Genomic DNA, 12,020 nt, shown 5'->3' with positions numbered 1-12,020 from the left:
AATCCGCATTTTGTGTTGGTGGCGTTCCTGTGATCCCATTTGAGGACTACTCTCATGATAAAACCCTCACTTGAGACCATCAGAGGCGTCTGTTGTTAATGTTTCACATGGTCTACCTCATACTCGCCGGGTAGTTCGCTGGCTTTCATTGGCTGTGTTGTTGGTTGTGTTGATGATTATATTGTTGGTTCTGTTGTTGGTTCCGTTGTTGGTTGTTTGGTTGGCTGTCGATGCGCCGTGTGGTCGGAACGTGATCAAGATATGTGAGGGTGATAGGTAGTGGTTGCGTCAAGAATAACGTGGGATGAAACAGGGGTCGATGATACTTGAGAGATCAGCCGCCCACAGCACTTGTTTACCGCTATCCCTTCATATCATCTGTTTCCTCAAGACATCGAGATCTATACAGCCAACAATGTTGATAAAGACAAGCTTTGATGATGAAACAGTAGTTCTACCTGACACACCTCCACCACCCCCACCATTACCTGTTGAGTCTCAAAGCGAAGCTCCAGCGCTGGTAGAAATATGGATTTACGATGATCCGAATGAAGCTCTCATGTTAGTGGAGAGGCATCCTCCCAATCGCTCAGTAGCTCCACCACCTCCACCACCTCTAGACGAAGCTCCAATGCTGGAAGATATATGGTTGCACGACGACCCGGACGAAGCTCCTATGTTGGTGGAATGGCATCCTCCCGATGGATCAGTAGCCCCACCACCTCCACCTCCATTTGGAGCTCCAATGCTGGAAGAGATATGGTTGTACGATGAACCAGTACCTCCACCACCTGTTGAGCCTAGAGACGAAAGTCCAGTGGTGATACTTCACGGCGTACCAGTAGACCCACCTCACGTTGAGTCTCCAGACGAAGCTCAAGACTTCGATGCGATAGTCTCGGCCCTTGCCTCTCGCCATCTGGGTGAAGTCCAACTCACATTCTCATGGTGGCGGATGCATCATGACACGGAATATTCTCGGAACCGATTGACTGGCCATCTCACCGAAGGCATCGAACACGAGGATATAGATATCCTTGATTACCTGTTGCAGCAGGGAGTGCCTTTCACACTCCGCCAAATCGAGCCAGCTATTCGGAAAAAGTCTATTTCTATGCTCGATATGTTTCTACGCCATGGGTGGGATATCAACGAGCCTGAGAGCTGGAGTACGCCTCCTCTGTTAAGGTGGTCAGAGAGAATCCACTACATATGCAACCTGCTGACTATAGCCTATCTAGGCGAGCACTTTCGAACGAAGATCTGATAATGTATTTTCTTCGCAACGGCGCAGATCCCAATGCCAGGTGTGCTATACTGGACATCACTCCTTTGTCTTACGCCCTTGTATCAGCCTCCCTGTCGACAATTCAGTTACTGTTCGATCACGGCGGATCAGTCCATTGCGGCCAGCTTTTGCACTATGCAGCTATGAGGGAAAGCGAGGACCGCCTTCGTGTATACGAAATCCTGCTCCAGAAGGGAAGCAGAAGCCGCCTTAACACTCTTCTATATGCCGACGATCAGAAGAGTATGAACATGATGTGCGACACTCCGCGAGGGACTCCACTTCATCGAGCTGCTCAACAGGGCTACGTTGATGTGGTCAAGTTCTTACTGGAGAGTGGATGCGATCCGGCCATTAGAGACACAAGAGGAGAGACTGCTTTGGACTGGGCAGAGTATTATGGCCACTGTACTGTAATGGAGGTGCTGCAGAGAGTCACTCCGTTGCAAGATTAGAATTGTCGGTGTCATTCTGTTGTCGAGACTCGGTACCGTACGTGTTTGGAAGAAATATCAATGCGTCTCAAAAATGCTCAGGATTATAATCGTGTAAAGGCGTTCGTAAGATGACAAGGTGAATTTCCACTTCAAAGCGGGCCTCCCCAAGACAAGATTGTAGCTTCCATGACTTCCACTCTTCGTAATGACTACCACGAAACTTTGCGCAAAGGCTCAGTCATGGTCGCAAAGGAAGACCATGAGCGAGAAAAAAAACAAAAAGCAGACGTGATAAAAGCGAAGAAGGCGCAAAACATACAGCAGCAGGGATTCCCACGTGGTCACCCACCGTAGTACTAATCTGCCGTTCAACTGCTTATGTATGGCAGAGCGGACGGGATGCCCAGTTTTCAGCTGACTGTGGCCGTATGTGCTTAGCCTTGGATTTTGACGCAACATGACCCCAAGATTTTGAGCTGTACTCATCAGACAAGCACTATTACATTCGCCGTGCTTTCCCCAAATCGTATGATCAGGTTGATCTCATGTAGTTAGAAACCGCAAAGTACGATGTTATCGATGTGATCTTGATTACTTGCTGCTTGACATTGTGTGTAAAGACCTTGCGAAGCAAGCACGTCTTCCTGTTCAAACATCAAATACGAAACATCAAACTCCAGAATCCCAACCACCGCACTGAGGAGCTACAATCGATTGGCCATCCACTTAAGGATATCAAACACCTCCATATATGCTATTGGGAGCAACCGTGCTGCGTGGTGAGCGATGGTGAAGGTTGTTATTATCTCGACCAGGGTGACCCAGGCCGCATTCGAGATGAGAAAAAAAGCAAAAAAAGGAAATAAATAGTTGATTGTCATCCAAGCACTGAGCTCGACTGTCTCCTGGCTGGCCATCAGCGGGAAAAGAGCTCGAGGCCTAATACATTTGAAATGTAGTTTCTATTCTACCGAGACATTCCAGCTTTGCTGAAGAGGTTATTAGAGACCGTACAGCCGGCTAATGTCTGAATAGCCGAAGGATTATATGTATCTGATGGGAGCACAAGCAGCAGTCAAGCACAGGTCCGACTCGTGTACGACTCCTGGTTCTATCGACACTCTTTACCTTCTTTCATTGTAGCACGTCGCTATGCGCTGAACCGCTGCACGTATATAGGTGAGACGGAGAAGCAGCAACGAAGCCGTCGGTCGAAATCTTCCATCATATCTTGAGACTGGTCAGTAAACGATCAAATGCATTCAACCCGAGTGACCAGGTTACATCGATATGGTAGTAGTATCCACATGGCGTGTTGCACAGCCTTGAATGCTGTTGAACCGGATAATCCTGTCTGTGCCACCATGGACTCGAATCACTCATGTTTCCATGGGCCGTATTACTAGACCTTCGTCGGCCCAGCACGGGAGCAGACGTCCGCATACGGAGAGTATCGATTCCAACGATGACGAGTACCGGCCACCAGTCATATGGAAACCCTCGAGCTCTTTAGGTTTCGAGACTTGACGAATCGCCTGTTGTAGACATTCGCTCCATTCCAAACTCGAGAGCTACCGAGGGGCTAACTTGATGCTGAATTGCACCGTTGGGTCGGTCGTTCTAGACAAGAGAGCGTACTGTAATAGTAAGTAGGAAAAACTGGTCAAGTACTATCTTCGATGCGAGAACGAAGAGAACTGCAACTGCTAGATTAGGCAGTAAAAGGCAATGTGCTTGCACATGAAAATCGACAAAACCAACTCAACTCTTAGCCAATCGAAACCAGTCTTGGTACAGATGCGATATCGTCAAGGATTGGATGTAGACATGGACGTGAATGTGATATGGTGATAATGCGTAAGAAGGAGTGGAGCACGGGAAGGCAATGTCATCTTTGTACTCTTGGGTTGCCGCATCGCATCTTCCGATGCTTCCACAGGCAACGAGGGCCGTCCAAGCACCCGCCGTTGGTTGGCTGGGGGCTTGCAGGCTGTCTGGCCGACGTTGGTAGTGACCTTGATTCGACAGCCGAGTGAACACAAAAGCATCGGGCAAAACACCGCCTGAGGTATCAAATCAGTCAAGTGCTGTGATGCTTTGCTTATCTGGCTATTTGCGGCGATAGGCAATTAATCAAACTTGACTGCTGTACAGCGCTGCCAGGATGAGGGTTGCATCAAGTGGCTGGATTGGCAGCTATCAGGATATCGGTTACCTGCAGCAGAGGATGCAGCAGGTGTGGATCCTTGAACCTGGGTTGCTTATATGCACGTTGAGGGGTGGAGACGAAGGAGCCAGCTGCCTGGGGCACGCAATTACGAGGCTAAAGATGGCCTGTCAGGTCAAGAGCGTGGCTGCTGTCACCTCTGTCATGGTCAAGGTGGCTAATGCAGTATGGCGCATGCAGTGTTCTCACCCAAAGGGCCGCATCGTGGGGGGATTTACGAAACGGATGAGAGCGAAGTCCAATATGATAAGGGTCCAGCGATGAGAAGAGCACCCTAATGGGCAGCTGCCGGAACGAGCTGAATCGAGTGCCTAGGCATGATCGACGCGACGGCGCAAAGGTGGAAACCAGAAGATCGAAGGCGCGCGAAGATGTCGGATGACGCAAGCGCGGGGGTAGCTTTGGGGTCGAAACATGGTTTTCCCATGCTCGGTGGTGCGGTCGCAAGGCACTGGGAAGATGTCGCTCGCTGACAAGCAGCCAGGAGGAGGCGTGAGGGAGATAGATGGCAGACCCGGAAAGAGGAGGAAAGAATTGCGTGTCACGCGCGACGAATGACGAAGCTGCGAGTGTGGACATCGGTTCTGACGGGATCATCAAAGTTCAACCCCAGAGTTCGTCTTGGACGAGTCCCACAAATGTTCCCCAGGGGCCGCCGTGGCCGATGGCAGGGTTCGTGAGCAGGGAGGGAGGACAAGATGTTGCTGCACTGCAGTTGAAGGTTGCCTCTGGCAGCAGGCACGGAGGCACGCAGACCCGCTCGATCTCGACATGGACCTTGGTTCCCCATTGCAGGCGCGGGCCCCTTATGCAAGCCGTGTGCATCTTGTCCTTGGGCCGATGTGTAGCCGTTGGCCCTTGTACATATTGCGCCGTCGGTCGTCGCACCAGGTCGAGCACAATTCATCATCAATTGCGTCTATCAGTACTTGGGTGCCTACGAGGGCGTACACTGGCGACACTGTCTTGTTGCATTTGTCGTGGACTGTCTTGATCCCGGGCCGAACGAAGGTAGCAATTGAACAGAGTTTCTTGGAGTCAGGCCGCAGAGCTGCCGCAAAAGCGCAAAAGCTGGGGGCTAGAGCCAGCACGGAGACCGAGGGCGCATTGATCAGGAATTGATGCTTTCAAGGTCGACAAACCCTCTCCAACGGTCGTCCAACCTCTTTCCTGCTCTCGCAGCTCTCCAGCACCACCTCTACTGACGTCCATCGCCTCGCCTCTCTTTCAGAATGCCGCTGCCTGGTCAATTCTAGTCGCCGTCCGCATCCACGCTGCCCCATCCACTCACCCTTTCGCTTCGTTTCCCCGCCCTGTTTGTCCCGCGCCACGCCTTGCTCCAACAACATGGCCGAGGTTTTGTCCAGGTCGCGAGACGACCAATCCCAGTCCTATTACATCCAGCCCGCCTCAAACTCTTCGTCGCTCAAGCGCTCGCACTCGTCGAGATCCTCGCTGCTGGTCGGCTCGCCGCCGAAGCCCTCGCACCGCACCGCTTCCGAGCCTTCATTCGAAAACATCGGCTCTCTCAAACGCTCCTTGGCCTCTTCCGGCTCCCTCGCTGCCTCTCGCCAGTCCTACTCGGACTTTTCCCAGTCCAACTCCTCGGCTGTCTTCTCCAATCACCAACCCAAACTCTCATTCGAGCTCGGCCATCACCAAGATACTGGACTGGCCTTCCCCGCCTACGACGAGGTCCAATTCTTCCACGAAGATGAACCGCTAGATCTTCCTCCGAGCCCTCGACCCGAAGACGAAACGTCTGATGCCGATTCTAACGATGGTAGATGCGATCGAGACGACGATGACGATGCTGGCAGCACCACCGACACTACCCGTTCCGACTCGCCTTTACCAACTCCTACCGTGGCCGACGACACGGCCATCAAGCACGAGCCATCGAGACATGTCGACTACCTCTCGCACGATTGGCGTGAGGAAGACATCTGGTCCTCGTGGAGGCACATTGTGTCACAACGTAAGGTCTACGGCCAGCGGTCGCGCCTTGAAAATGCGTCATGGAGAACCTGGGCCAAATCCAAATACCACCTGCCAACCGTCTCCCCCGAAGCGCTTAATTGGTACGCCTGCACAATTTCAGCTCAGTGCTGCAATTTAGACTAATCAGACACAGGCTGAAAGAAAGCGACGTGACCTGGCTCTATGGACCCTTGCAGCCTGCTTCCACCCATCCTGTAACTCAGTACTCGCCGGATCCCAGTCCACAATTCGCCGGCGCCAATTCCTCCGTCCAGAAAAAACCCATCCTTAAGAAGCGAAGCATGTCTGAAGTCATGCTTCAACGCTCGCTATCAACCTCGTCTCTTGTCAAGCAGGCTGCCGCTGCCATACAGGCTCAGCAGACTTTGCCTCCATCCAAACGACCCTCGCTAGGCCGATCGTCTGCCTACCTTCCCACTGCTAGTCTGATGGTACCTAGCAGCAGAGATAATCTTGACTTCTTAGATCTAGGTTGTTTCTCTCCACGTCCTTCGTCTGGGGACCGTTCACCTTTCGAGTACCCCAAACGCCACATTCGCTTCGATGAGAAGGTCGAACAATGCATCGCCGTTGAGGGCAAAGACGGCGAGTTCGGCGATGAAAGTTCTGAAGACGAGCGACCACCCAACGATACCGACTCAGATTCATCAGACGACGGTATTGTCATGATGAGACGTCCCAAGAGAAAACGAGCAGTTCGTAAACCACTAGTAAGAAGCACTTCCTCTAGTCGGACGATCGAGAAGCTTCCCTCCACCACCTTGAAGAACAAAACCGAAAAACTAGAGCCTGCTCCAGCACCAGCTCCATCTTTGGCCCGTTCGTGGAGCTCAAGTAAGCTTCCACAGTCAGCTTCTCAGGAAACTCTGAAGCCTTCAAATCCCTCAAAAAACCATATTCTACCTGCCGACGACGAGGAAAGCGAAGAGCTAGATTCGGACGACACGGAATCACTTAGATTGAGTGCATTCGCGAATCGAAGGGACAGCGTGGCCGTGCATAGATCACGGACGACAGGCTCGCCAGCCACTACACCATCCGAAGATGAGGATGAAGCAGAGGGCTCTGGAATGCGCCGGAGTGCTTCGGGAATGTTTATGCCCTACGAGGAAGACGAAGATGACATCGTTGCCGCCGGCCTCTTCGGTAAGGTGAGTGACACTTTAAATACCGCAAAAGACATTGCCCATGTAATATGGAACGTTGGGTGGAGAAAGTGAGAGGCTTCATATATTGCATTGGGCTTCTTTTCTAGTTACGGAAGGCGCAAGAAACAAACAACAGAAAGGGAAAAGGTTGGGACTGGACTATTGCATTGGTTTTTGAGTAAAGGCGCATTCAACAGGTGGCTATACAGTGGTCTTTCTTTTTGGGTTCTGAGGCGACGACGATTTTCCTTTCTAGCATTCAGCGATTTTTTTTTTCCTTTCCTTCAAATCTCAGATGATTCTCTCCATGTACCTATACTGAGTTTGTCAACAGGCTCATCCAATGTAGCAGTCAGAAGAAGGTATCCTTACCAATTCGATCAATCTTGCCCGATCCCTGATTGAGACCTCTTGATGCATACACTGTACCCCTCAGACGGCTATGTGTGGCACGCGTATCACAACCCACTTGACTTTATGCGCATCACCTACAGATACGACATCTATCCCATCAATCAGAGCTGGGCGGGCAAGCATGAGGTTTCGACGAGCCAAGAGACTGGTATCGCTGCTTTATCTCTCATCCGATGCTTATCGAGTCGCTGACGGCCAGGAAGTGGTCGAGAAAGCTCTGCAGGGGTCGTCCCAGATTTTGCAATACTGTTGTCATCGCATCTGCCACTTGAACGAGTGATACCATTTGCCTCGGCGATAGTCATTTCATTCTCGTCTCGTGACACAAGAAGAGAGAGAAGTGATACACAGCGCACGAGCCGGATCGGCATGGACCGCGGATCTCATTAGCGCCATGACTAGCGCCAAGGGGCTGCTTCTGTCCAGCCCATGTTCTAGAGTTGGACTTCTAGGGTCATGCCACACTTCCTTTCCTCTACGCCGACGGCGATAAACACAACTCGGCACTCTAGGCCGCATGCAAAGTCGGAAATCGATCCATGGCTGGTTCTCACGACGTCCGGTCCATTATCGCTGGCATAGCGAGCGAGTCCGAATCGGCTCGCAAGCTCAGCGCGTATCATCTACAATCACTCGTCAGCGATCCTGCGTTTGCGCATGCCTTTGTGCAGGCTCAGGGAGTGCCTGCGCTGAAGCAGGTCGTCCTTGAAGACAATGGAAATGCTCTTGCCTATGCGCTAGGTAGCTTGACGCGTCTGCTGGAGATGGACCTAGGTTGGGACCGCCTGAGCTCAGATGTGATAGAACGTGTAAGACAAATCGAAATTCAGACAGAGAAACAAGTTCTTAGGTTTTTTGGTGTGCTCCAAATAGGCTGTCCAAGTTGTCGTCAATCGCCCTGTTATCAATGTCCTTCGCAACGCGTTGCTTCTCCTGGTTCTGGTGGTATCACGACCCTTCGATCCTCACAGGCTACAGCAAACCTCCGAAGACGAATTTGGATTCAAGTCTCTGGTGCCCCTCTTGCAAGTCCACACCAACTTTCTCGACTGCTTGGTAGATAAGTTGGCTTCTGCTGATCATGCCTTGTGCGCGAATGCTCTGCATCTGATAAATGCATTGATGCGAGATTCTGTTGCCAATGGAGGGGAGACCGAATGGCCCAAATTCATCAGCAGGCTGCAGGAACTGGGTGTCATCAGCGGTGTCGAAGATCTGATGCACGGTGATTCACTTCACGAGATTGCTGCTCCCGTCCTTGAGTTCCAAAATCTGATGAAGATACTCTATGCTCGCTGGAGACACATATTGGTTGACTCCGAGAAGACCGAGCATCGAAGATCTCTCAAAGAACTTCAGGTTTCTAGCTTTCCCTCAAACTATCGAGCTAGCCAGCAAGGTCAGTTGCAAGTAGCCCGGACCCCAAGACAGGAACTGACATCACAGATCTTGATCTTGACAAGTGGCAACGTCTAGGTTTCTCGTCCGACAACCCAGCAGCGGACCTTGACGAGACCAGGTTCCTAGGCATGATGAATCTTACAGAGTATGTCCGCCGGAACAGAGACGCTTTCCAAAAGGAATTGCTGGAGCAGAGTGTTATCCCTCTGGAACAACGCTGTCCCATTGCGAAAGCAAGTTTGAGCATCACCATGGTCCTCTACGAGCATTTTGAGATATCTAAGATGGACGGCCAAGATCCCACAGGAAACACCACTACCGCCGAGGATATCAAAGATGCCGAGATACTTGCCAAACCGCTTTTGTTGCGCTGGGAAGACGTGCACGCTGCCTCACTCAATGCCTTTATCCGTCTGTGGAAAGAAGCACGTGCAACTATCGACGACTATCGTAAGATCGATGACCTTTCAAGGCTTCTCATCCGCACGATCCTAGGTCAATCCGACAGACGAGCCACTATGGATCAAGTCGAGGAGCAACTCGGGAGTACCACTCTAGCAAAAGTCAGAGAATGGCAGTTACAGGACGTCTCGCAAATTTACGAATATGCTTGGGGTCAAGATCTAAGGTAAGAGCTACTGACTATCCACCCCACCTTCCCCGTTACTAACTTTTGACCTTTTCAGAAATCTTCGTGAGCAAACTCACACAGATGCACTTTTGTTCATGCGTGAGCAGCGTATCAAGTGTTTACTCAAAGGCACCTGGTTCCCCATCATCTCATCTTCCACGTCTCCCTCCAACATATCCATCACTTCAGCAGAGTCGCAAAATTTACGCGTGACAGCATGGCGCTTCGTCCGTCTCTCCAGCGACAGAAGATTCTTGCATCACGCATCTCACAACACCAAACTCGACAAACCACCACAACTCCACGAATTGAACGAGAAGCTTGATTTGGAAACCATCAGTTCCGTTGACTCTAGTGTCGCAAGATCAGATGTTCTCATCGATGACAACGCGAACAGATCCAAAGACAAGCATACATCTTCTACAGGCACAATCACACGACTGACAATCTTTGGCAACCCAAACACATTTGCTAGAACCCAGATGCCTGGGGAGTCAGTATTGCTCGAGTTGAATACAGGCAGCACATCACTTGCTTCCGAGTGGCTGGATGGTCTTCTCATGCTGCTGAATCAACAACCCATCACCGCGGATACAAACAAGTATGTCGGCTTGCTCGAGCAGTGGAGTTTGACGATTCGCATGTTGAACTTGCGTTGGGAAGACGTGGATTGGGAAAGGGCTCAGGATAATAAGCAATTGCCTGTTCCAAGCAGGGCTGGGCTAGACGACGACTTCTGGTATGAGATGTGATGAAGTGATTACGAACAACCAACCCGGAGTATGGATACATTGGCATATATCTTATATAATTCTGCACAACCAGATTCCCTTCATACTCGGCCTGCAATCGCTTCCATCGCTCTTTCTATGGTTTGACGATTACCATTCTCTCAAACCGCCATCCACACCGACGAATCCGTGCAACTCCCAAGGCTGTGTGTTCGCAGCTACTCTTCTCACAGCCTCCTCATCAACCTCAATGCCCAAACCTGGTCCAGTGAGGGCATCCAAGTATCCATCTTTGACCTTGAGAATCTCTGGATTGAGTATATAGCTGTGGAGATCATGTTCGCCAGCCTCGGTGTTGTAATGCATGCCTTGAGTTTTGTTAGCATATGCGAATGGAACGATGGGGAGTTGAGGTGAGTCGCACCCATGGACATCTCTTGGATCATGTGATTGGGTGTGCAAAGGCCGATTTGCAAACAAGCTGCGAGAGCGATGGGCTGGAAGACTTTGTCAGTATCAGAATATGTGAGGATAGGAACAAGCACTCACTCCAAGGGGGCAATGTGGTGCAATGGCAACTATGAAGTACATCAGTATGGTAGATCCAGAGTCAAATGTTTGTGGAAATTCACCATCATAAGTTTCAGCCATGGCCGCAATTCTTCTCAACTCAGAGATGCCTCCACAATGTGAAATGTCAGGTTGGAGGACATCTACCGAAGCATCTGTGGATAGTCAATATTGCTAATTCTCTTAAAGACATAGAATTCGTCGTAACTTGCCTTCCAGATATCTCTTGAAGTCCCAGCGACTGTATAATCTCTCGCCGAGTGCAATGGGCGAGCTGGTCAAGTTCGAGAGTTGTTTGATACCCTCGGGATGCTCACTCAACAGCGGCTCTTCGAGGAACAGAACATCGCAGCCTTCTAGTTTGTGCCTGTCAGGGGTATCGTGTTAGCATACTATTCAACCATGAGATGACGGCTAGTGATCCATGACAACACAAGACTTACGCCAGTTGCTTCGCCATGGCTTTATGAAGTCTTCCATGGAAATCCAGAGCGACGTCTAATCCCAAGCTCTTGACAGTCTTGACTCTGTCTACAGCAGAATCCAGTTTGGAAGGTGAATCTAGCCATCCCACATCTTCTGTCGCGTTCATCCTAGAACCAGTTTGTCAGCGATGTCGATATGCTTTGAAGAACGCAATGCTAGTTACTTGACAGCACGAAATCCTTGGGCAAGTCGTTCTTTGCCAGCTTCTGCAACATCAGAAGGACGATCACCTCCGATCCAGGCATACACCTGAAGCTTCTGCCTGACTTTGCCTCCGAGTAGCTGATGGATGGGTACACCAAGTTTGCGAGCCTTGAGATCCCAGAGCGCGATGTCGATACCGGCAAGCGCACTCATGAATACAGGGCCACCACGGTAGAAGCCTGTCAAACCTTGTTAGATGATCATTGAATGATCCACTCAAGACCCGCGTTGCAACATACTGTGTCGCCAAGCAAGCTGCCATATATGCTCAATATCTTCGGCCTCAAGTCCCACAAAACGAGTGATGTAGCCATTTAGTGTGCCTTCTACAGCTTGACTGTGTCCTTCCAGTGTCGCTTCTCCCCATCCAACATGACCCTCTGCGTCGACTATCTTGACGAACAGCCAGCGGGGTTTGACGCGGAAGTACTCAATGGTCTTGATCGGAGCCATAGTAGATTGAGAGGCTGAAGCAGAGGTAG

At 50.7% G+C, this 12,020-nt stretch overlaps 4 protein-coding genes across 4 annotated transcripts; 3 read left to right on the top strand and 1 right to left on the bottom strand.

Annotated features, from left to right (window-relative positions):
* Positions 1-415: 415 nt before the first annotated feature.
* On the top strand, positions 416-1,743 carry M436DRAFT_79857 (ankyrin; the record flags this gene model as incomplete). Its single annotated transcript, XM_013574411.1, has 2 exons — positions 416-1,188; positions 1,242-1,743. 2 exons carry the CDS (start codon positions 416-418, stop codon positions 1,741-1,743), a joined length of 1,275 nt encoding a protein of 424 aa, XP_013429865.1.
* Positions 1,744-5,299: 3,556 nt separating this feature from the next.
* Positions 5,300-7,173, top strand: M436DRAFT_41016 (uncharacterized protein; the record flags this gene model as incomplete). The annotated part of the gene is made up of 2 exons (XM_013573995.1): positions 5,300-6,033; positions 6,087-7,173. The coding sequence occupies 2 exons, from the start codon at positions 5,300-5,302 to the stop codon at positions 7,171-7,173; spliced, it is 1,821 nt and encodes a 606-aa protein (XP_013429449.1).
* Positions 7,174-8,054: 881 nt separating this feature from the next.
* Positions 8,055-10,299, top strand: M436DRAFT_70935 (uncharacterized protein; the record flags this gene model as incomplete). The annotated part of the gene is made up of 4 exons (XM_013574314.1): positions 8,055-8,324; positions 8,389-8,914; positions 8,962-9,544; positions 9,603-10,299. 4 exons carry the CDS (start codon positions 8,055-8,057, stop codon positions 10,297-10,299), a joined length of 2,076 nt encoding a protein of 691 aa, XP_013429768.1.
* Positions 10,300-10,428: 129 nt separating this feature from the next.
* M436DRAFT_41177 (mandelate racemase/muconate lactonizing enzyme family protein) lies at positions 10,429-11,991 on the bottom strand (the record flags this gene model as incomplete). Its single annotated transcript, XM_013574024.1, has 8 exons — positions 10,429-10,646; positions 10,703-10,775; positions 10,828-10,856; positions 10,911-11,003; positions 11,040-11,215; positions 11,292-11,441; positions 11,498-11,717; positions 11,778-11,991. 8 exons carry the CDS (start codon positions 11,989-11,991, stop codon positions 10,429-10,431), a joined length of 1,173 nt encoding a protein of 390 aa, XP_013429478.1.
* Between the last annotated feature and the right edge of the window lie 29 nt (positions 11,992-12,020).

Source organism: Aureobasidium namibiae (assembly GCF_000721765.1).
Source record: "Aureobasidium namibiae CBS 147.97 unplaced genomic scaffold scaffold_4, whole genome shotgun sequence".
Lineage (NCBI taxonomy): Eukaryota > Fungi > Ascomycota > Dothideomycetes > Dothideales > Saccotheciaceae > Aureobasidium > Aureobasidium namibiae.
The sequence above is the reverse complement of the archived record's forward strand: the minus strand, read 5'-3'. Positions and strand labels throughout refer to the sequence as shown.